We start from the raw sequence: 23,206 nt of genomic DNA on the forward strand, positions 1-23,206 counted from the left end.
TAAGGGGGCGTTCCACGTGTGTCAGTGATGTACCAGGTACCTCGTACTGGGTACAGGTATAGAGCATTTGTAGGAGCTACCACTGTCCAGCGGCTAGCCTCTCACGTGCTTAGTGCATCACTGATGAAGCGCTGTCACGTGTCCTCTAAGCGACAGCCTCGTGACAGAGTTCAGCCTTGTGATATTTGATGGCCTCATGACATGGTTTGTATATCTCTTTGAACTTTGAGGCCTAAAAAGTGATGCATGGACCAGAGATTCACTAGAGCCCTTTCAGAATCCCATACAAGAGTGAATACCAAGAGGTCTGTTCACTTGATCGTCACTTTGTTCCACATGTTGAGATCTAATGATGAAGAGTGACAGGGGATATTAACCAGGTTCAGTTAATTACTCTCATTGTTGGTACTGCTGTTGCTCACTTACTCTTCACGACTTCGGCCCAGTTTCCTAGTCGCGTTAGACTCTTTCTACCAAGTTTGAGTGACACGGCTTTGCCCAGATATATGAAAATGAAATCTGTTCCTCTCAGTTGTCAGGAACTTTTGTACATTTCCATAATTTCTGTTTACATTCCCCGTCTAGATTCACCACTTGGCCAAACATCACTTGGCGAGCGTCACTCAGTCACTGTAATTACCGCGACACTAAGGAAAGAGTCGCGGTGATGGCTAGAAACATGTATAATTGCGGCACTGGCAGCTTTGTTTGGGTGACGCCCCTACGCGAACGAAAAGTGCCTGCTCAGTACAACATGGAAGGTTCATTCGGTGGCCCAATCTATTCCCCACTCCACAATACCTGGAAGAGACCTCTGCAGGTGGAGGACTCAGGGGAGGTGGTCCTGGAGGGAAAGAGTGCCATATCGCAAGTCTCACACCTCGGATCAAATATCAACCAGGTCAACAAGGTCTGCATCGAAACACCCACTCACAAAGTCCTGAGTGGCTAATCGATCTAGGTACTGGGAGAGATTGGAAGCGTCTCAATGGCGACCGGGAAGCTCTATGCCACTGTCTGGCTAGGCGAAACTGCAACTTTCAGCGAGGTCTTCATGTCGGGCTTTTGGTTGGATGGTGACAAATTCCTGACCTGCGCACATCTTCTGGACACGATCGAAGGAACGAACATCTCCCGCACATTGAAACTCCTCCAAGACCCAACACCGACTACACGGGCCGCATTTGTCAATGTCTCGAGAGTCTCAAGAGACCATGACTACACCGGTAAGCTACAGAAACTCACCATGCATTCTGAGGCCATACTAACTGAATTGAGATGCAAATTCATGGCCAGTTTACCTCATTCATCATGACCGCGCGTCCGATCTTGCTGTTTTCCGCCTGAAACCAGATGCTGGCAAAGAGAAAGGGCAGCCTCCGCATTCCGTTGACTTGACGTCCCTGGTTTCGATCTATGCCGGGGAACCATTCAACGAGTCCAACCCTCTGAGCAGCGAAGCTACACTGTACCCAGAGCTCTTCGCTGCCTATTACCCGGGTATGCAGTGCACGGTTACGGAGGCCCACCTGAACCAAGATAGGAAGGCTGGTGCGCAAGCTGCCAATGTCGAGGATGCATGGGATTGGATGAGCCGCGAAACAATAAGACGGGCCAAGGAGAATGGGAAACATTGTGTCACCAAGAGCATAGTGAGATCCCCACTACATCGACATGACTGATCTGTCACTAACATTGCTACTAGAAATATGCAGAAACGTTCGCTGCCAACACCCGAAGTGTCGCCTTTGGCAGAATCATCACCTCTGCCTCTTCTCCAGTCCTAACACAAGAACCCTCGAGTATGACCCATCTCAAAAACTGCGACATCGTGGGATATTGGGGTTGCTCTGGGGGTATGGTCTGCCAGTACCGAATCGCTGGAAATGGGTTTGAGCCAAAGGTCGTCGGATTGTGTAAGTTACCCGCTTGGACTCGTAAGCCTCCAAACACCAAATGCTAACATTCAACAGTCCATGGCGAAGACACCGACAATAGCTGCAACAATATCTTGGTCTTCACCCCTGCAGGTGTAAGTGAGCTTCAGAAACTGCTGCGTAGTCATGCATAGCTATTCGCTGGCCTCAAAAAATGTCAGACAAAGGCATTTGCCAATCTCGAGCATACCCGACAAGTCAAAGCGTTCCACGACAACAAGGGCCGGCCAAATACTATGAGAATACGTCTGCACATCCGACCGAAGGAATTGAGAAAGTGTCATTGACAAGAAGTGAAAACAAATTGAGGCAGAAGTGCGATGGAACACACACACACACCAAAAGGCAAAAATAAGCAAAAGAACAAAAAAATGAATCAAAACAAACAGGAACAACCCCAAAAAAGCAGAAAACCAGAAGGGAAGAAAGAAAGGAGAAGAAGAAAAAAAGCGAAGTGACATTTTCCATTTCGGATACCCAGGCCACACAGACTTGGATTGTGCTTCTATTCAATCGGGGGAACTCAATACCGTGCTTCGGTCAGTGACAGCGACAATGGCGATAGATGATGGAGCTGCTATGGAGAAATCAAGGCTTGACACCGACCAATCTCTACTCGATACACCCATTGATGCATTGATTGGCCAGAGTCTTCTCGGTGGCTTTGCTGGGGGTGGTCATAGGAATGCAGGCGTGATCAGGAAAGGTAGATAGACCCCAAAGAAACGCATGCGTTAAGGCCTTTAGCCAGTGCATATGACTCAATCTGATTCGATTGCGAAAAGAATAAATGGGTGATTCACATCATGCGTCAATCAGTTGGATTAGAGACGGATGGACTTCCAGTCAGACGCTGGCAGTAATTACTAGATCCTGACATCCTGCCTGCATAATTAAGCTCCCACGCAAAGATCTTGTTTTCCCTCTTTTTTTTCCTTTTGTGTAGAGTTTCCTTCTTTTCCTCTCTACTCTATGATCTGGCTCCAAAGCTGGCATCAATAACTTCTCTTCGACAATGGTCCAGACCCAGCCCAATGACGACGGAATATATTCTAACTGGGCCAAAAGCCCGTGAGAATCTTGCTCTCGCCTTCATCCAGCTGAAGAGTAGTCTGACCAGACCCATTCTCCAATCTCTTCGAGTCAATGCGCGCGACAAACTGTATCTTGCGCCTGCCGGTGAAACGTGCCGAGACAAGCTGCCCCTTCTTCCATTCCATATCCACCACGATGCCGCCGCGGGCACAAACCCCTTTGACCCATCCAACGTCCTCCCACTCGCGCGGTAAGCAAGGGAGGAGATCAACATAGCCGTCTTCGTGGCTCTGGATCAACATCTCGGCAATACCCGCCGCGATGCCGAAGTTGCCGTCGATCTGGAATGGCGGGTGGTCGCCAAAGAGGTTGGGGAGGGTCGAGTGTTGCAGAAATTTCTGGATGATGGATTGTGCCTGTGCCGGATCTCGGAGACGAGTATAGAGTGCCAGTATCCACGCGGCGCTCCATCCAGTGTGCCCACCTCCGCTTACCAGGCGTCGCTGCAGGGTGACTCGAAGAGCTGACTTATGCTCCTCCGACAGGAGGCTGCGGCCTGGGTAGAGACCAAAAGCATGCGAGATGTGTCGGTGGCCCGGTTCAACCTCCTCCACGTCTTCCATCCATTCGAGCAGTTCGCCATGCTTGCCAATCTTCGGCTGAGGGAGCCGGGACAGGACCTTGAGGTACATTTCTGGGGACTAGCCGAGGATCTTGCTCGCCTCAGCACAGCCGGTGAACAGCTCGTAAAGGATCTGAGCGTCCCATGTGGCTCCTACACAGACGGCACCAGTCTCCCTGGTGCCCGGGATGATGTACGAGTTCTCGGCCGAGACCGATGGTGAGACAACCAGGACACCGTTCCTCTCGATGAGGAAATCTTCAAAGAACAAGGCCGCCTCCTGGAGCAAGGGGTATGCCCACTTCAGAAACTCCTGGTCGTGCGTGAAGAGGTAGTGTTCCCAAAGATGGGTGCACAACCACGCTCCGCCCAACACCCAGTACGTGGCCGGGACGTACCGGTCTTGAGGGGCACAGTCACCCCAGATGTCGGTGTTGTGGTGCGCAACGAAACCTCTGCAGCCATACATGTCCTGGGCCACCTGCTTGCCTCGTTCGGCCATGCGCTGGATGTGGCCAAAGAGCACCAAGTGACATTCTGACAGATTAGCGACTTCGGCCAGCCAGTAGTTCATTTCAATGTTGATGTTGATGGTGTACTTGGAACCCCAGATCGGCTGATGGCTGTGGTTCCATATTCCTTGCAGCGTTGCAGGGAGGCCGGAGAGCGAAGACGCAACGAGCAGAAACCGGCCAAACGAGAACATCAGTGCCACCAAGTCGTTGTCCACTTCGCCCTGCTTCACACGAGCGAGTCTCTTGTCTGTGGGGATCGCTCTTAGCGGGGGATTGTCCTCTCCGATGCTAAGCGACGTCCTCGAGTAGAGTGATGAGTAGCGCTGCACATGCCTCTCGCGCAGCTCTTGCCACGGATACTTTGCCGCCTTCTCAAGTCGATCCACCACGGCTTGACCGGCGTCTATGTTTCTGAATGTCGTTTCGCCCGCAATGAGCACAACGACCGAGTCTCCTGAGATATGCAGCTCCTCGCCGGGAAGGCACTGGCCCATTTCCCCCTCAATGACAACTTTGACGCCCATCGCTGCCCACACAGCAGTTGGGCCTCCCAGATTTGCTTCCAAAATGAGACCATCAGAGATATTCTTCAGGCTGTCGTAGAGACAGTTATGCTCCAGCATCGGATTCTCGTTGCTGCCACGATTGATTCTGAGTTGGAATCGAAGAGATCCTGGGCGGTTCGAGGAGATGCGCACAGCCACAACTTCGTCCGCTGTACTGGCAAAGTATTCGCGTAGATATTCAGCCCCATCAAAGGTGTAACTCACGCTCGCAATGCCGGTCGTCAGATCCAGGCTACGCGTATATTTCTCCGCCACTGGCCTGACGGCTCGCCTGGTCTGGTCCGAGATTCCGCTAAAATCTTTGTTGTCGCTGGCACTCCCGTGCCCAAAGGTCATAAAGACGTCACCCAACGGAGCGTAATGTCGGAGACTCGCAGGCAATCCGGTAAAGGTGCGCTTGAGCAACTCTTGCGCTTCCTGGACGTGGTTGAGGTCGAGCAGTCTCCGGACTTCGGGGAGGCTGGCCTTTGCTAGAGGGTTGACCCGGTTCTGCGGGCCGCCGTACCAGACAGAATCTTCATTCATCCACAGTCTGTCCACGTCGAGGCCGCCTTTTATCATGGTCCCGAGCCTGCCATTGCCGATGGGAAGAGCCTCGGTCCATACCTCTGCCGGTTGCTCGTACCAGAGCATGCGATTGTGCTCGGGGGCAGCCATAGTTGTTTAGCGATGGTGTAAATACACCAACGTACACCCACGGGAGTTTCAACTCGTCAAGACTGGCGGGCCACTAAGGTACCCTCAGCGCCTTGTATCGAGACACGTCTGTTTTCCGTTTTCCGTGCTCTGTCCTATATCCTCTTTGATTCGAGCCAAGAAAATATCATCAGCTTTTGGGTACTAAAATCGCGCAAAGTCCCCGACTTCCAGAACGGCCGAACGAGTACCTGTACCTCCCTATCGAAGAAGGGAGAAGCGCCTGTGTCCTCCAGCATCATGACAATGAGACCAAACGTCATTGACAATGACCGGTCAAAAAAGCGGCACGATGCAGATCCCAGGAGTTTGTCCGGTTCGGCTGGCTGGCCGATTAGGCCGATCAGCGAGCGAGGGAGGGATGGAAGAGTGGATTCATGCATGGCATCGCTTAATTCTGTGATTTCGTGGGGAAATTCCCATGAACAAAATAAATGCCTGAAATGGAGTTCCCCAATCGAGTTGAGATGTATAGTTGTCCGCAGAGGGATGACATTTTAGTTAGAAACCCCGGTCGACGTTGAACATGGCTCATTCGAGTGGTTCTGCAATACAATATGTACCGAGTATAAGGAATACCAGCCCTGTTAGGTAAAGTTGTAAATCGGTATACCTCCACAGACCCAAGGAGAAGTTGTTAAGGATGGGAAAGAATGGCCTTATCTGGCCGTTCTGCCAGACCTACTTAGATCTTACCAATTTCTCACCTCTCCCTCATTTCAGTCCTGTTCGGTCTTCATCCACCACGCCATTATTGAGTAACTGTTTCCAGGGATCAAGGAGCGATCAGCAAGAACAGCATCAGGGCGATGGCGACCTGGACACCTATACCGACTCCATGGTCACGGCCTCCAGAGAATACTATCAAGGCACTGGACAAGAATCCGAAGTTGAGCGATATCATCCGTGTTTTACACTGCACCTCAGGCGACTACGACTCTCTTACCCGTCCGATCGAAGACCTCTTAGACGCACTCGACATCGATCCTGACGCGAAGCTAGGAAGTAAGGTCAATAAGCAGGCAATTAACGACATCGTCCAGATACTGAAAGATGACACTCTCTTTCGACCCATGTTAACGTGGGCTGAGAGTCAAGGGGAAGCGACTAGCAACGTTAACAAAGCCATCAAGTGTATCATCCATAACGTACACGCCAGAAGGAAACGCAGCTTTCGCAAAGAATCGAAGGATCATCTCCCCAGCGCCTCACCGAAAATTCCCGTAATTTCGACCCCCCAACATCAGAACAGTCCCGTTATCAAAACTAAAGTGTCTCCGATTGATAAGGACCCCGAATTTGTTCTAATTAAAGCGGACATCGATGCCGAAGCATACTACAGACTCGTCCCATCCGGACCGGCGGCTAACACTGCGTTCGATAAGTTGAAAGCGGAATGGACAACTAAAGCTCCTACGGACCATCGATCACAGGAATGCATCTCCTTCAAAGTTTTGGATGGAGGTTTCCCAGGAGCGATTGTCGAAGATGGGGGAATTCTCAAAATACTGGCAACGAGAGCTAAGAAGAATCACGAAACCCTGGTTCTTATTGCTCAATATGGCGAACGCGTCAGACGTAAGCTCCAGTCATATCTGAACGATGGTGACCAAAACTGACTATAACCGACCTCACAGTTCCCAGTCGAACACCCCGCCCCTTCGATTCTAACGATCCCGCTGAGAGCGTCATACCTAGTGTTGAAAATCGAAGTAACAGGAGGTATTGCACCGACAGACCAGAGCACGGGCCGACGAACGATGGAGGACAGAGGAGAAGCACAAGCGGCGAGCACTGAGATTGGGACGAGATTTGTCGACTCGGGTTGAGCGCAGAGGCGGCCATGCTTCCGGCTCCATGAGCCTGCACTGGTTGCCACCAGTTCGGGGACTTCTTCACCGAGTCTCGGGAATACTTGTGTTGGTACAGAACCTGCATCCTTCTAGCCTTCCGAAACACAACTTTAGCTGTCATGCGAGGAAGCCCTCGCCGGCCCACGGTAGTTACCTTTTCAAGATGCTATACCCGGCGGTACAACACGATCTGGCCCGGAGACCCGAATATGTAGGGGGGAGCCAGTCTGCCAGGATTCGGGAACAAATGGGATTGGGGGGAATCCATAAACAGGAAACACCTCGGTGAATCTGTTCAAGATCCTAGAATTCCAGTCTCGATGAATCCCGCCGTTTCGGCCATAGTGTTTCGATAAAATCAATACACAGACAAATTCAAGTGTCGTCAAACCGGGGGCAGGCGGGATTTCGAGTGCTGGTCACTGGTTGCTTTGATTACATGTCTTCTTCACACCAAGCGTTTGTCTTGTTCAAGTGACTGATATAACCCTCCTTCTGATAAATCATACATCACACATTGGTCACATACATGTCTGTGTCGGTGGAATACCGTGGCCGTGTCGCCATCGTCACACTCAACAACCCCAAAAGGCTCAATGCGCTGACCTCGCAGGGCTACTTCCAACTAGCCCAGACCATGAGAGATATTGCACAGCGACCAGACATTACTGCGACCGTGCTAGTGGGCAAAGGTCGACTATTTTCCGCGTACGTTCCTCCCTACCTAGGTTTCCTAGACATAGATGCTGTAGTTCGAAAGTTGTGCCTTGGGAAAAACCAAAAAAATCTATTGATTTATTTGATGATAGTATGGCGAGATAGAGAGACAGACGGATCAGCTAATAGATGAGCCTTCCGTTCAGTGGTGCCGATGTGAAGGACGGACAAGCCGCACGCGAGAAGACCGATGCCACTGGCGTACTCGTGCGCCAACAGACTCTTCGCAACCTGTCGCACATCCTGGAGGTGACTGAAGCCTTCTACAGCCACCCCAAAGTGCTGGTCACAGCGCTGAACGGGCCCGTGATCGGACTCTCGGCGGCGCTTGTCTGTCATTCCGAATTCGTCTACGCGATGCCAAACGTCTACCTCCACGCGCCGTTCACGAAGCTGGGCATTGCCGCCGAGGGTGCATCGACCGTCACCCTCATCCAGCAACTGGGACCACGCAAAGCCGCCGAGGCCCTGTTAATGTCCAAGCGCATCTCCTGCGAGGACCTGGTCCGTGTGGGCTTCATCAACCAGGTCTTCGACACCCAAGGCAATGAAGACGCCTTCTTGAGTCGGGTGCTCGAAGAGCTCGATCGCTGTCTGGGCGCAGATCTCAGCGCCGATGCTGTCCTGCGCGTCAAGGCATTGATGCGGACGCCTCAAACCCCTTTGCTTGCCTCCCAGACCTTGGCTGAGACTTTGGGCGTAGTCGACCGGCTGTCGTCCGCGACTTCTTCGGCCACGAGCCGTTTCGCCAAAGTTGCAAACAAGTCGACTGGGTCGAAGCTTTGATGACTACGAGACCTGACAGTGTTAGGACGATAGTGATGGTTAACCCTTTTTCTCTCCCGCGGTATACCGAGAACGTCTTAATATTTACGCAAAGAGACCCGGAAATGCTATTACTGCTGTCCTCGTTCTCCATATGTGCCATTGTACTTTCATTGGAGGGTTCTGACCACCGGTTGAGTGGGCTTGAATTCACCATTGGACGAAGAGGAAACAGTATAAACAGGTACGCGGCATAGCAATAATCTTGACATATCCATTTCAACACCCTAGCGTACTGAAATAGACGTGCGTGTGATAGAGAATGGGCTTGACTGTAGACACGACACATATTCCGTCTGAGCTTTGTCACCAATACACTAGGTGTTATGGTTGCGACTTGGGCCGGAAAATGGTCTTCGTGTTGCAATACAGCTTCAGGCCTTGAGTGCCCATCTCGTAGCCAATCCCACTCTGCTTGTGTCCGCCAAAAGGCGCCATCGGGTTGAGCTCCATGTGGCTATTGATCCAGACACTGCCAGCTTCCAATTGCCCTGCGATGCGGTCGGCCTGTTCGAGATCCCGGGTCCAGACTGATGCGCCCAGGCCCATTTTGGAGTTGTTGGCCCGGCCAATGACCTCGGCCTCGTCCGTCCAGGACAAGATAGGGAGGATAGGAGCTAATATTACCAGCGTTCCATGTCAGCCAGAGTACAAAACGCGACGTCGAATTTGGGGGGTCACTCGCAGGCCGAAAGCGCAGAAGAGATAGCGAAAAAGAAGACAAGGTCTGCTGCTCACCAAAGGGTTCCTCTTGAACGATCTGAGACGACTCGTACGGTCGGTCAACGATGGTGGGTTTGATAAAATAGCCTGCTTTTTCGACGGCTGTCGGATCTCCTGTGACGACATGAAGGTTGTCTTTCTGGATATTGCTCAAGAAGCCTTGTGCTTTCTGGAATTGCATGTCGTTTTGCAGAGGGCCCACGAATACCCCTTCCGTCAGGCCATCACCGCTCCGTAGGGTCTTGGTGTATGCGACTATGGCCTCGAGAAATTCATCGTAAATGGACTCATGCACGTACACGCGCTTGATGGCCAGGCAGACTTGACCAGAGTTGACGAAACTAAATGTGGCGATCTAATAACACAATAGAGGAGTTAGTATTCAACAGATTCCGTCCACTCGTCTGCACAAAGCACACGAAGGGAACTGGGCTTTTCTCCTCTCACTTCCTCCAAGACTCACCTTTGGTGCTACTTCTTTTATGTCGACACTCGGACATACGATCGAAGCATCGTTGCCTCCACTTTGATTCGAACGTTAATGACGCTAGCCCGAAAAGGTGGAAACAAAACTCACAGTTCCAGTGTCACTCTCTTCAACGTGCCGCTTGCACTGCGCATAATGGCCTTTCCCGTGGCCGTCGAGCCGGTGAAACTGATCTTGTCGACACCGTGATGCTCGGTCAGCCAGGGGCCGAGCTGGTCGTCGCCGCTCAAGACTTGCAGCACGCCAGGAGGAAAGAAGCGCTGGGCCAGCTCTCCGATCTTCAGGGTGCAGTAAGGCGTGAACGGCGACGGCTTCACGATCATGGTATTGCCCGCCATCAGGGCAGGCGCAATCTTCTGGCACGCGAGACTGACGGGGAAGTTCCAGGGGACGATTCCCACGCAAACTCCCAGAGGCACGTAGCGCAAAATGCATTGCTTTCTCTCATCTTCCCAAACCACCTCGTCTACGATATGTATCTTTGCAGCAGACCGCATTCGATCGACGCCTGCTCGGAGCTCAGAGCGAGCCACAACCAGCTGAAAACGGGCTGTCAGAACAGAAAATCATGAAAGAGAATGCGGACCCGGCAGGAGTCTCCGATCGTTCTTACCGGCTTGCCCTGTTCGATGGTCAACAGCCTCGTCAAACTATCGCCCAGCTGCTCAATGGCTGACGCAAAACTTTCCACGGCCGCTTTCCGCTCCTCGTACGGTAACTTGGACCAAGTCTTGAAAGCTCTTCTGGCCGCTTCGACGCTGTCATCAACGTCATCTTTCGTCGCGACTGGGACGTCTGCAAGCGCTTCGCCAGTGGCGGGGTTTATTCCATGTCGCTTTGCTGACGTGTTCCTCAGCTTTCCGTCAATCGTGTTGCAGTAGTTTTTGAACACATCGAGCTCTGTGGTACCGTTCATGGTCGTATACGTGAATCTCTCTACAAAAGAAGCCAGGAGAGCGCAGTGGTTGAATTATGGACCAGCTGCTTTTCCTCACTGTTTTCAATACGTGTGGAACGGAGAGGAATCTTTTGCTACTTTATACACAATACGGACCGGATGTTCACACTAATAAAGGGTGGACTCGACGGAATCAGTCAGCCATATGTATGTCAAATGATGTGGGCAAAATCTTAGTTCAAGTCAGCCATTGTTCGATCCAACGCCTCGAGTATGTACTCCAGATGCCATGATATGCCCTGTGCACGATCCCTAGCCATACGAGCGTAACTACCACTCGAATTTAGCCCCTAGCCTGCGGTGCATTGAAATCGCCGGTGATCATTTTGGCGTGGTCTTCACAGGCGATGGCGGCCCACGGTTCAAAGAAGGGATCGAGCCCACCGGCCCGAGGTATTTGTCATATCGAGTTAGCGTGGTCCTTGGCCAAGACCCGATATTATTCGCTCGCCTCGTCTACCTCTGTATGCTCCCACCTACGAGGCTGTAAGCCCTTTTGGCATGAGAGGTTGTGCCAGTCTGCAAAAGAAATGTCTAGGCTATGCGTGGTGGCTTGGAATCATTGCGGGAAGCCCTCACTAGCATTGCTCTCTATTTTCTAGATGGCGTTGATCCCCCATTCCACCCACGTAGCTCTCACAGTTTGGCCTTGTCCCGCTTCCAATACTGAAGGTCAGTGTGGCCCGTCTCAAACAATTCTTTCTTCAGTAATAGTTTGGGCACCTTGAAGGTGTTGGTCTTCTTCAACTCGGGCACGACGCGAAGAACCGTGGGGAGTTTGTAATACGACAATCTGTCCTTCAAGAAATCTCGTAGATCCGGCAACGAGAGTGATTGCTGCCCCTGGAACCATGGTTAGCCTTTTTTTTTGGAGGATTCCCTAAAGCATTAGAGGGACCAACCTCTTTCAAAACCACGGCCGTTGCTATCCGCTGACCAAGCTCTGCATCATCGACACCAACCACGATTACTTCCTGAACTTTCGGATGCTCCAAGATCTCGCGCTCAATATCAATGGCCGAGATCTTGTACCCGCCTGACTTGATGACTGGGGAGACGCATCAGCTCGGAGTGACCTTATGATATTCACCGTGCTTACTGTCCACAGAACTGCGCCCTTTGAGGAAATAGAGGTCTCCCACTCTCTCCGCAATGTCCCCAGTCTTAAAGAATCCATCATCCGTAAGGGCTTTCCTAGTCCCTTCGATATCGTTGATGTACCTGACAGCGAAGGTTATATATGATCAAGATTAAACCAATGGGGGGGAGGGCATACTTTGAAAACATGAATGGAGAGCGGACGTGGACCTCTCCCTGATCGCCTCCTTCGAGATATGATTCTGTCCCCGGATTCTTGATCCCGACCGAGCCCTAATATCATACAGCATCAGCTTTGGATTCTCTTCTTCTTCCCCTCCACCTCAGATCGGAGCAGCTAGAGGACTCAGTTGGTATCCTACTGGGACGAACGTCATTCCCTTCAGGTTTGAGAAAGGGTTGCCGAATTCCGTTCCGCCGTATCTTTCCAGAATGTGACGACCGTCACACAGCGTGGCCCATTTTCGAGATACATGGACAGGCAACGCCGCAGACCCACAATGAAGCTGGTCGATGCTACAGAGTGCTCGGCGGTATTCTTCTCTTTCTTTAACATCAAGTTCCATGAGGACGTTGTCCCAGTGTTGCAGGAGGCGGATGAAAACCGTCGGCACGGCGGAAAACGACGTGATGTTTCCACGCCGGATCCGATCCCAGAGATCCGGTATGTCCAGTTTGGCGCTCGTAAACTCCACACAGCCACCCCCTACGAGGGTCGGGACCGTGTTGACCATCAGACCCGTAGCATGGTGCGTAGGGAGGCTTTGGAGACTGGTGAAGCCGGGTCCGATGTTATTCCGCCATCCTGCGGCTAGAGCAATCGCAATGACGTTATATCTCCTCATCGCTGCTCCCTTGGGTCGACCCGTGCTGCCGGAGGTGAAGATGATGAGACCTGGCTTGTTCGGGTCAGGTGCTTTGCCGGAAGAAAAGACCAATGAGCGCAGGTCTGTGGGCGTGGTCTTGATACAGCAATCCACAAGCACAACGCGGTAATCGTTTTCAATGCCCGGGCTACCAGTAATACTTCGGCACAGGTCCTCATGGCGTGCGGAACACACCGTGGCATGTGCGCGTGAGGTTTTGGCCGCATGGATGAGTTCCTCGAAAGAGATGTGAGGACCTTGTGCACTATTAGCTTCTGCCATAAGATCCATGATGGGAGGTGAACTTGAAGAGCTCACTTTGAGGCACAACGATGGCCCCGAGGCACATCACAGCAAAGAACGCAACGACAAACTCGTAACCTCTTGCGACAACGAGCACACATATCTCATCTCCCCTCCGAATCATCTCCAACGATTTAGCCGTAAGCTGCTGGCGAATGTGGTTTCTGGCCGCCACGACATCGCTAAAGAGCTGGTGGTAGCTGATCTCGTGATTGTTGTGAGGGTCCCTCACTGCTGTCGTGTTTTGATTGAGGGCCAAAAAGTACAGCCTGTGGAACAGCAGATCATGAGGAAGGACATTCTCTCCCTCGTGTGGTGGAAAGAAATCTGTTCGGTCAAAGCTTGCCGGATCTAGGTTTGTTGTCACCATTTTTGTAACAGGAGGGACAACCGTCAAAGTGTGAAGGCGAAGTCAAACGCTGGATTATCAACAACCTAAGAAACTGAATACTCTGTTGAATAACACGGGAGAATCTACGGAAAGTCGATAAAGCGATAGAAATATAGACGCTGCGGAGTACTGCAGCTTATCAAAACAACCAACAGATTGTTGGCCCAAGAAAGCGAAGCGGCGATATTTGGTGGCTATAGAAAATGCCGAGCTACATAGAGGTACCCCGCGGCTTGAAAATCTAGTCGCCGCAGACTCGGGACGTAATGATCCAATCCCGGCGGTTGACTTGTGCGTAGCCCAGGATAACGGGGCCTATACCCAAGGCCTCCTGCCACTGTTCCTAGTACTAAAGCCACGTGATGAGAGGTAAGACTAATATTCAAATACGCTGTTTCAACTGCCTGCAGCCGCCTATTTCTGACTCATGGGCCCCAAGTATTGAGCCACTTGATCAATCAGATCTTGGCCCGGACCGGCTGGCTCGCTATCCGGTGGTGACGATACGACATTTGCTGCAACTGACGCGATGCTTCGCCGACGAGCTCATTCCGCAAGAGGCCATAGACTCCCATCTTAGCCCTCGGAGCAATCTCCCTGGCCTTTTCCACCGCTCGTGACAACAACTGGTCGGGTTCTACCGCTTCGTCAATGACGCCGTCCACAACGGCCGTGTCCGCCGTCCATCTGTGTGCTTCCAACAACATCTTTCTCGCCACCTGGGGGGCGAGCTTCAGCCGGGGAAGATAGCCGATGCCATCGAAATGCAGGCCTAGATTTACAGGCGGCATGCAGAAGAACCCTCTTTTCCGGTTCATCAACCGATAATCGCAGGAGAGTGAGAACGGACATGCTCCGCCAAAGGTGTGGCCGGTGATCGCGGCGATGGTCGGATATGGATAATCGAGGAGGGTTGCGAGCAAAGGGAAAAATCCATCTGCCGAAGACGCAGGATCCCGCGAGGCTTCTTCAAGGTCGACGCCGGTGCAGAAGAATTTATCGCTGGAGCTGGTGATGACGACGGCGCCCGGCTTGTCGGGGCCCAGCAGGACCTTCTCGATGTATCGAAGGGCGGAGATGATGTTTTGCGCGCTCTCGATATTTAGTCGGTTCTCTGGAGGTTTATTCATTGTAACCACGTAAACCCCAAGTGCACTATCGGCAAGCTCGATGGAGACATATTTCCATTTGGGCAGCGGGGAAGTCATGTTTTGCACGCTGCGGCGATAAAGACCTTCAGAACTGAATGAGAAACTCGTCCAACGGTGGTAAAATAATGAGGTGTGTGAAGAGTCAGACATCTAGGATGTGAGGGAGCTGCCTTCTGCATCTCTCTCGCAGCTGTAGACGCTAGACTCTTGGAGGGGGTCATTGGGAACCACAGCCTAGGCACACTGGCTTTCGGTGATTCGTTCAAGTTGGCATCCTGGCATTTGCCGCCCGGCGAGCGGAGTTTTGTGCGCTTCTGCCGAGGTGATTTCAGGTTTTATACTCGGTATAGACCCTCATACAACCCCGACGACGAATCATGACCATCCGGCCCAGACAGATGCTCCACGCTCCCCTCAACCCCGCCTTTTACTAGTGCATATACCCCTGCATCCTACATTCGTCGACGATGATCCCCGGGCGGCCCGCCGGCAAAACGCACGTCTATGGAGACCGAGGTCCGCACTGTCCACGCTTGTCACGCTCAAGTCACCAGAGTGTCAACTATTATACCTCCAATGCTTCTTAGTTGACGACGATCTGTCAGGTCGCTGCCTTCTCCCAGTATCATGTCCGACTTTTCAGCAAGTCTGAAGCCGGCTGAACCCCCCGCGCCCCGCATCTTAGCAGCAGAGCGGGCAAATACAAACATTGATGTCGGTCGACTGTCTCATCATCTTCTGCACCGCAATGGGTTCCGCGAGCGTCAAAGGCGGATTGTGGATGTCCTGGAGAATCACCCTCTCTTCTCAAAGAAGAACAACCTGAATATGTCTCGGCCGGAGCGGTTTCACGTAGGTCTGGCACGGGCAAAGGAACTCAGGCGGATTTCTAGGCGCTACGGATGGTCCGAAGACGATGATAGAGTGGCCGAATATCTCCTGGACGAGGTTTCGCCCTTTGCGCTCTCCAACACTATGTTCCTGGCATCGTTGAGGCAGCAATGTGACGATGAGCAGAGGACGTATTGGTTACCTAAGATCGAGAACTGGGAGATTGTTGGCTGCTATGGCCAGACGGAACTTGGTCATGGCAGTAACGTTCGGGGGATCGAAACCGAGGCCAGATGGAACCCTGAAGGCAGGGATTACGTTCTTCACAGTCCTCACCTGACCGCAGCGAAATGGTGGAACGGCTCTCTTGGTCGCTGTGCAAATCATGCCGTCGTCGTCGCACAGTTAATGCTCCCAGATGAGAATGGGACTATGAAATCGTACGGACCACATCAGTTCATCGTCCAGGTCCGCGACATGAAAACCCACAAGCCCCTTGAAGGGGTGGTGATTGGCGACATCGGGCCAAAATACGGGTACGCCTCTATGGATAACGGCTACATGCTCTTCAAGAACTTTCGTATTCCTTCGTCTGCGCTCCTGGCCAAGTATTCCCGCGTCACCGAGAGTGGAAAGTACATCAAGCCTGAGAAGCCGGCCACCGTGTATGGCTCGTTAACCTACGCACGGGCGCAGATTATCATGCAGGCACGGCTCGTGCTGGCCCGCGCTGTCACCATCGCCGTCCGATACACACTGATAAGACGACAATTCCGCGACCGGGACGCCTCACCTACCGCGCCAGAAGAGGCTGTGCTTAACTATCCGACGGTTCAGATCAGAGTGCTTCCTTTACTAGCCACAACGTTTGCTCTTCATTATACAGGTGAAGCTATGAACGAAATCTACTCTTCGACACGAGCGCGGATCGAAGAGCATAACGACTTTTCTAAAATAGCCGAGATGCATGCGGCTTCATCTGGACTGAAGGCGTTATGTACCACGCTGGCCGCGGATGGGATCGAAACGTGCCGCCGCGCGCTTGGAGGCCACGGATTTGGCGGTGGGAGTGGTATAATCTCGTTGAACAACGACTATCTATCGAAACCGACAGTGGAAGGCGATAACTACATGATCACCCAGCAAACGGCCAGTTATCTCATTAAGCGCATGCAGAAGTGTGTCAAGGAGCCTTCTGCCACGAGAACGGATGATGCAGACCGCGCGTTCCTGGACTTCCTGCAAACGAGAGATCGCGTCCCTGAGTTTGACGTGCTCCATTGCGACAGAGACCTCGTGGCGGCATTTCAGTTCCGAGCGAGCCTGCTCGCGCACCAGGCGTACCAAGCGCGGATTGAGGAGAAAACACCGTGGAAACGTATGCTTATTCGCCTACACAGATTGAGCAACGCGCACTGCCAAGCCGTCCTTGTGGCCAATTTCTACAACGCCCTAGCGACCCAGACGCCGCAGCTCGGGCAGACCACACACAACGTCATGCACGCGCTGTTCAGACTGTTCACCCTCTCGACACTTGAGAAACAAGCGGCTGATTTTTTGATCGCAGGGGTGTTGCTGCCTAGTCATCTCGAGGGCCTGTCCTCGCAGCTTCAAACACTCCTGGATACTGTTCGAGTCCACGCCGCTGCCTTGGTGGATGCCTGGGACATTCCCGACTATTTACTGTCTAGTTCGCTCGGGCGCTATGACGGTGACGTCTACTCGAGCCTCTTCCGCGTGGCACACGAGGAAAATCCGCTCAACATGCACACCTTCAATAGCGACTGGCGCAGCGAAGAGATCATAATGGGTGAGGGTGAGGAACATGCCCGCAATCGGATCATGGCCTTGGTACGTGGATCTTTTGGTCACGAACAGAGCAGCCCAGTCACATCCAGGCTTTGATCTGGGCAGGGGTGGCAGGGTCTCAATCATCTGGACCAAAACGAATTGTCAATTCCTGTGGCTCATTCGTCTTTACCTTGCCTAACAAGGGGTCTGTCCACGGTCTAGACGCCTGTCGCACATCAGTTGTGTTTGCATGACTTTTTCTTGCCGTTGCTACTGTATTGGGTTAGTATAGTTCTCAGACAAAATCCTCACTCATTGGTTGCGTTTCCTGACCCGAGAGGTGAGAAATAGCCGAGTTTCGGCAAATGTTGCATCTGGCCTCGGCAAATCTTTATATAGACTAGCGTCTTGGTGCTATGAATTTCCTAGGGCTGCTTGTAAAGACTAGCTCGCTCTGATCTGTAGGCGCGGAGCTGGCGAATGGGCCATCACTCCGTTTTGCTTCAGCCAGCAAATGGCAGAAGTACCAAAGTCTTCAATTCTCCTGTCTTGTGCATTGCAGACCATCCCTGCAATATTGCTGCATCTCTGGTCATTGGCTAATTGAAGTGTCGCGTTCAGTTTTAACTCATCCGTGATTGTCCATTCACCCCGGATTGGAGCCTTGGCGCCAAGTGCGGGGCAGATTTACGGCAGGTCAGCCGACCAGCCACGTGCCAGCTCCAGCATGATATGAATAGCGCCTTTCCTGCAGTTGCTGGCCATTGGAATCGATTTATCACCCACATCGAATATCAGGCGCTGAACTATGGCCCAGCCCTCGGCCGAGTGGTCTGTACTTGCTTCAGAGTCGAGACTGAATCGGCCGAGGAATCCTCGCTCTGCCAAAGCATGTCTTTCGTGCCGCGGCCGAAAGGTGCGCTGCGATGCCGTCTCAAAGAGACCCGAGCCATGCACCAACTGCACCCTAGATGGATTGATATGTGAGTTGGCTCCACGAAGGTACGTAGCCGCTACCCCAGTCGCGGGCGTGGTCGACCTTCCTTGATGCATCTAATTCGATCCTCAACAGGCACTCAACCCGTCGATCTCAAGGAGCTGGCGTACCTACTCGCAAAACTGGTTCTGCGAGGGTTTCTGACTCCGATGGCCACTCAGTACACAACACATATCCGTCTCGAAGGATTAATCAAGCCAGAGAGATCGGTCCACCCGACGCAGGAGCTCTTGCAGCATCGCCCGCGAACGCCTCTCAGACCCGTTCTGAAGATAGTGTGCAGCCAGACGAGGACATTGAGACAACACAGATCACGGTGCGTCAACCGTTTGGCGCCCGCGCCAGCATCAACATGCGCAGTGAAACATCATTGTCTCAGGTCCAGAACAATACCGATGTTTGTATGCTGAGTACAGATGATTTCACAGCGGAATCACAGACGGCTATATTATCCGAGTCATATGATTCCTTCCTGCCCGCTCTAGACTACGAGTTTTCAGATGAGCAGATACTGGAGCAATACATGAATCTGACAGACGTGTTCGATCCATCTGTGACCGCTGCGATGAGCGTAGGCCATCCGCTTGGACTGTCGCCAGCATCCGTGGAGCCACCTGTTCAACACAGACGTCATGTGTTCAAGTCCCCTCTGCCTTGGGTTGCCGACTGGGTCATGGAGAGCCACAAGGATGACGACGCCTACACCCAACTGGTAGAACAAAGAGTGTTGCACCTGCCTGAGATCTCCGAAATCTCTATGTCGGTACAATTGTATTTCACCTACGTGCACCACAGGCTCCCTCTGCTCGACGAACGCGACTTTTACCTTCTGGTGAACGGCACAGAAGATGAGTCGTCGGAGCGACCACTAACTCCAATTAGTCTAGCACTTTTATACTGTATTATGTTCGCAGCGTGCCCGGTGAGTCCTGACACGCAGGTGTTGTGATGAGGAGTGCCGCCACTGACACAGGCACAGTACTCAAAAGTGCGCGGTATGGATCCGTCTCAGATTCGGACTTTACGAGCAAAGCGGAACGAACATTACTCTAGGGCGACTGTATGCCAATTTCCTACCCGCTTTTCAACCCGTGTGCTGACTCGTCCCGGGCCTGTGCAGTTCCTATTCAAACTAGGTTGCGAAAGTGATCCGATGCGAAGAGTTCAGATTTGCCTCTTGCTCAGTACCTTCAAGGCCTATCCAGGCCACTTTGTGGAGAATGAACGCTGGATAATTGAAGCATACAAGACGATCGAGAGCGTCGGCGTGTGGCCTCAGAAGAACTCGACCCCAGGATTTGCCGAACGATCGGAGTGGAATCGAGTATGCGCATGTTGGCTACACCGGTTTTCGAGTGCTCTCATGGGACTCAAATGGACGAGCAACCCAAAGATGATGGACGCCATTTCCTTGCCTTGGCACACGCTTGGACTAAAAGACTTCGAACGAGACTTCAGTTTCTCGTGGTACTTGAGCGCCGCTGTAAAACAGCAACTGACGCGTCTTTTCGTGGCTCGCATCGAGATGCAAGTCTTGTTCGGTCACCTGGGCAAGGTCTTGTGGAGGCGCACTGCCGATCAGCTGGAACTGATAGGAGAAAAGCCTGACTTTACACCGCCAGCTCCATCGAACCCGATGCCTGTTGAAGAGATGGAGGCGCGCTATCGTAAATGGAGGTACGACAACACTTCACTTTGCGAGCTGAAACCGCACGAGTCTCTGCCGCATTTTGAAAGGCGCCTCCTCCGCCTGGAACAGTTGATAACTAAGTTGACATATGAGTAAGGCCACTCACAGAAGCCACCGTGCAAACCTTTGTCCCTTCTGTACTGATTCGGGTGCACTGCGTTTTGCCGCTTTCTCGCCAGCTGTTGACATCCGATTTCAGATATGCCATTACCATCCTGTACCAAAACACACTCATCCTGGAGAGGAGCCTGATTACACCGTGGGCCAGGAGGATCATCGAATCTTCTCGATTAGCGCTGTGGGATTCGATCAAGTCAATGATGGAGATCTTGAAAGAAGTGCGGGATGAGCAGATGGTATTTCAACTACCATCCAACATGTGAGTGCCGGCCATACCACCCTCTCATCCGTCTTTTGTCCGCGAGAAATGGTTTTATTGAGACGACGCTCTAGGTTGATCGTGGTCCTCATCCCACTGACCATTTTCTACCTTTACCTCCAACAAGCCACAGACTTTGAACCCTCAACAGTTGAGAGTCTCGCCATCTGCTCGCAGCTATCGAAGACAATGGTGGACCTCTATGACGCCACAGAATTTTTCCCCACCATCTTGAAAAACACTCTTGTGCTCGCCCAAAGGTACAGGCAGACTTCACTCGGCTCCTGCGAACCCGAGTCTCTGCAGAATCCTCAATTGCCGCCACGACCGAAGGACGAGACATGTCTCCCCAACTATCAACTTTACTCGTTGGTCCTTCGATTCCAGTGTCTCGCTCTAGTCCTGGGACGTATCCCGCGGGTCGAGGACTTCGTGCAGCAGGAACCAACCAATCGCCCCCTGGCGATAATCTGAGTGGATGACACGGGAAGACCACGAACCCCAGCTCAGCTGAACTCTCTGGGGGCAATGGACTGCGAATGGACTTCAGCACAGAATGATGTTACAGTTTCGCATCACCATTACAGTGGCTAAGTGGATAAGGACCACGCTTGAATTCCAGGCCGAAGCCAGTGCCATTCAGCCCCGCTGCTAATATTCGGTTCACAGGCGTACGGGTCAGGATCGCCTCTCAGGACGAATGAACCATTCGCAGAGACCTGACACGACTCCACTGGAAATATCTCCCATTGGGTTGGCTTTATATCCCCACTAGTTCTCAGAAACCGTGCACGCTAAGTCAGGCTAAGCGGAGACAGGTACAGCTTCATCCCCGCGAAGCCCTTTAATGCTAGGCTAACTTGATGTGGTATCCTTAGATGTACCTTAATATAAAGCCGGCCAGCGACAACGACGAGATCCGTGGTGTCCCGACTTCGGACCGCCAGATAGGGTTCGCGTAACTCTGGCCCAGATGCTGCCCAGGTACTGCGCAAAGTCAGGGGTCAAGGCAATCCCTCGCTATTGGTCCAGGTTTGTAAAGACCCGCCCGGTCGATTTTTGGTGATTACACAGCCATTCATTGGTCTTAAGTGGCAGATATGGTACCGGTTGTCCGGTACCTTACACTTTTGGTGTAGTTGGGCTCTCGAGGGATTGGGGAGGCGTGGGATATGAAGGACAAGACCTTTCGGAGTTGTGAGGGTATTACTGAACAGATGCGCTGACTGAACTATGATATTTTGTCTACTTGAATCGACAAGGCATTCTACCACTATCTCAGACGCATTCTATTTTTCGTGTCGGACCGTCCCCTACTTTTACACATCAGACCGGCTCTTCCGATGATGGGTTCTGAGTCAAGTCAAACACAACTTTATGTACTTTCCTCGCTTCGAAATCCTTCCAGGCCTGCGGTGCCTCTTCCAGTGGCATCTTCCTACCACACAAGAAGGCAACCTTCTCTTGCTGGCGTATCAACACATCCAGAGCCGATTTGAACACACTTGACACCGGACACCGACCGAAAGCAAGGGTGGCGGCCTTACCGTAGAGGAGCAACCCCGGAATTTCCAGAGTGGCCGTGTGCACACCGATCGAGCTGATCTTGCCGTATGGTCTGACTATGTCAAGCCCGAGCATGAGCGCGTCACTGCGTCCAACGACTTCCACTACCACGTCAGCACCACGGCCGCCGGTGGCAGCCCGGATCTTGTCGGCAGGTTGGTCGTCCAGTGCAAGAGCGATGGCACCGATCTTTTCGGCTTCAGCTAATCGTTCCGGTACCGAATCTATGGCGTAGACCGTCTTCACCATTGTGAGAGCAGTGGCAATGGCGCAAATGCCCACTGGTCCGCATCCTATGATCACTGCCGTGAAATCTTCTCGTTCGTCCGGCCGAAGGTCTGACAAAAAGCGGGAAGCGGCGAAATAGCCGGTGGGAAAGATGTCCGCCATCAACACCAGTAGATTTTCGTCGACCCCTTCAAAGCATCAACGAGAGAGCAAGGGTGGCGAGGATTGTCCATATACCTACCGTCTGGAGATTTGAAGAGGGTTGTGTCGGCCAGTGGTACCCTGACATACTCGGCTTGTCCACCGGGGACCCCTCCAGGCATGCCAAACATCTGGCCCTTGGTGCACCGTCCGGATAGAGATCGTGTACAGTAGAAGCACTGCGAGCAAGCCGTCGAGAACGGGACGACAGCTCTCTCGCCGATCTCGAATGATTTGACGTCTTCACCCTTTTCGACAATCGAACCGACAAATTCATGGCCACAGATCAGGCCCGGGGGGATGTTGACATGGCCACGGTAGTAGTGTAGGTCAGATCCCTGATGTGCTTCGTGTTAGCCACCTTTCAGGGACTTCCTCTGGCCCCTGTATCCACTTGACCTACACATAATGCTGTGGCCGTGACTTTCAAGATGACATCGGTAGGATCCTGTAGCGTTGGTACCGGTCGATCTTCTACAGCCACCTGCGCGTAGGCGTGTCAGCATGCTACTTTGAGACATTCTGCGCGCGCGCCCCTCGTACCTCGAAAGGTCCCTTGAAGACGACTGCGCGCATCGTCCGGTTTGACATCTTGAGATGTTTCAATCAATTCGAAATAGGGGAGGAAATTCTATGTCGTTACTGACAAAGTCACCCCAAATGGAGCAAACAAGAGCAGTGTATTATGTACTAGGTACCAGGTCGGGTTCTTTGACTCCCTTCTGGGAACGCGAGAGCCAGAATGCAACCCTCTACAATGTCCCTGCTCGTACGTAGTTT

The 23,206-nt window shown here is 52.4% G+C and overlaps 9 protein-coding genes across 9 annotated transcripts; 4 read left to right on the forward strand and 5 right to left on the reverse strand.

Annotated features, from left to right (window-relative positions):
* Positions 1-988: 988 nt before the first annotated feature.
* On the forward strand, positions 989-2,224 carry AYO21_00600 (hypothetical protein; the record flags this gene model as incomplete). The annotated part of the gene is made up of 5 exons (XM_022650590.1): positions 989-1,226; positions 1,297-1,652; positions 1,706-1,916; positions 1,974-2,032; positions 2,099-2,224. 5 exons carry the CDS (start codon positions 989-991, stop codon positions 2,222-2,224), a joined length of 990 nt encoding a protein of 329 aa, XP_022517204.1.
* A 765-nt stretch (positions 2,225-2,989) lies between these two features.
* AYO21_00601 (hypothetical protein) lies at positions 2,990-5,332 on the reverse strand (the record flags this gene model as incomplete). Its single annotated transcript, XM_022650591.1, has 2 exons — positions 2,990-3,673; positions 3,752-5,332. 2 exons carry the CDS (start codon positions 5,330-5,332, stop codon positions 2,990-2,992), a joined length of 2,265 nt encoding a protein of 754 aa, XP_022517205.1.
* An 848-nt stretch (positions 5,333-6,180) lies between these two features.
* AYO21_00602 (hypothetical protein) lies at positions 6,181-7,200 on the forward strand (the record flags this gene model as incomplete). The annotated part of the gene is made up of 2 exons (XM_022650592.1): positions 6,181-6,949; positions 7,016-7,200. 2 exons carry the CDS (start codon positions 6,181-6,183, stop codon positions 7,198-7,200), a joined length of 954 nt encoding a protein of 317 aa, XP_022517206.1.
* A 553-nt stretch (positions 7,201-7,753) lies between these two features.
* Positions 7,754-8,727, forward strand: AYO21_00603 (hypothetical protein; the record flags this gene model as incomplete). The annotated part of the gene is made up of 2 exons (XM_022650593.1): positions 7,754-7,932; positions 8,088-8,727. The coding sequence occupies 2 exons, from the start codon at positions 7,754-7,756 to the stop codon at positions 8,725-8,727; spliced, it is 819 nt and encodes a 272-aa protein (XP_022517207.1).
* A 363-nt stretch (positions 8,728-9,090) lies between these two features.
* AYO21_00604 (hypothetical protein) lies at positions 9,091-10,892 on the reverse strand (the record flags this gene model as incomplete). Its single annotated transcript, XM_022650594.1, has 5 exons — positions 9,091-9,383; positions 9,505-9,844; positions 9,953-10,013; positions 10,067-10,515; positions 10,590-10,892. The coding sequence occupies 5 exons, from the start codon at positions 10,890-10,892 to the stop codon at positions 9,091-9,093; spliced, it is 1,446 nt and encodes a 481-aa protein (XP_022517208.1).
* A 678-nt stretch (positions 10,893-11,570) lies between these two features.
* Positions 11,571-13,189, reverse strand: AYO21_00605 (hypothetical protein; the record flags this gene model as incomplete). Its single annotated transcript, XM_022650595.1, has 5 exons — positions 11,571-11,777; positions 11,837-11,982; positions 12,034-12,155; positions 12,211-12,305; positions 12,395-13,189. The coding sequence occupies 5 exons, from the start codon at positions 13,187-13,189 to the stop codon at positions 11,571-11,573; spliced, it is 1,365 nt and encodes a 454-aa protein (XP_022517209.1).
* An 861-nt stretch (positions 13,190-14,050) lies between these two features.
* AYO21_00606 (hypothetical protein) lies at positions 14,051-14,800 on the reverse strand (the record flags this gene model as incomplete). Its single annotated transcript, XM_022650596.1, has 1 exon — positions 14,051-14,800. The coding sequence occupies one exon, from the start codon at positions 14,798-14,800 to the stop codon at positions 14,051-14,053; it is 750 nt and encodes a 249-aa protein (XP_022517210.1).
* A 570-nt stretch (positions 14,801-15,370) lies between these two features.
* On the forward strand, positions 15,371-20,905 carry AYO21_00607 (hypothetical protein; the record flags this gene model as incomplete). The annotated part of the gene is made up of 5 exons (XM_022650597.1): positions 15,371-17,425; positions 18,646-19,284; positions 19,342-20,144; positions 20,252-20,431; positions 20,506-20,905. 5 exons carry the CDS (start codon positions 15,371-15,373, stop codon positions 20,903-20,905), a joined length of 4,077 nt encoding a protein of 1,358 aa, XP_022517211.1.
* An 852-nt stretch (positions 20,906-21,757) lies between these two features.
* Positions 21,758-23,017, reverse strand: AYO21_00608 (hypothetical protein; the record flags this gene model as incomplete). The annotated part of the gene is made up of 4 exons (XM_022650598.1): positions 21,758-22,413; positions 22,467-22,764; positions 22,830-22,910; positions 22,970-23,017. The coding sequence occupies 4 exons, from the start codon at positions 23,015-23,017 to the stop codon at positions 21,758-21,760; spliced, it is 1,083 nt and encodes a 360-aa protein (XP_022517212.1).
* Positions 23,018-23,206: the final 189 nt, after the last annotated feature.

This window comes from Fonsecaea monophora (genome assembly GCF_001642475.1).
Source record: "Fonsecaea monophora strain CBS 269.37 chromosome Unknown Scaff2, whole genome shotgun sequence".
NCBI lineage: Eukaryota > Fungi > Ascomycota > Eurotiomycetes > Chaetothyriales > Herpotrichiellaceae > Fonsecaea > Fonsecaea monophora.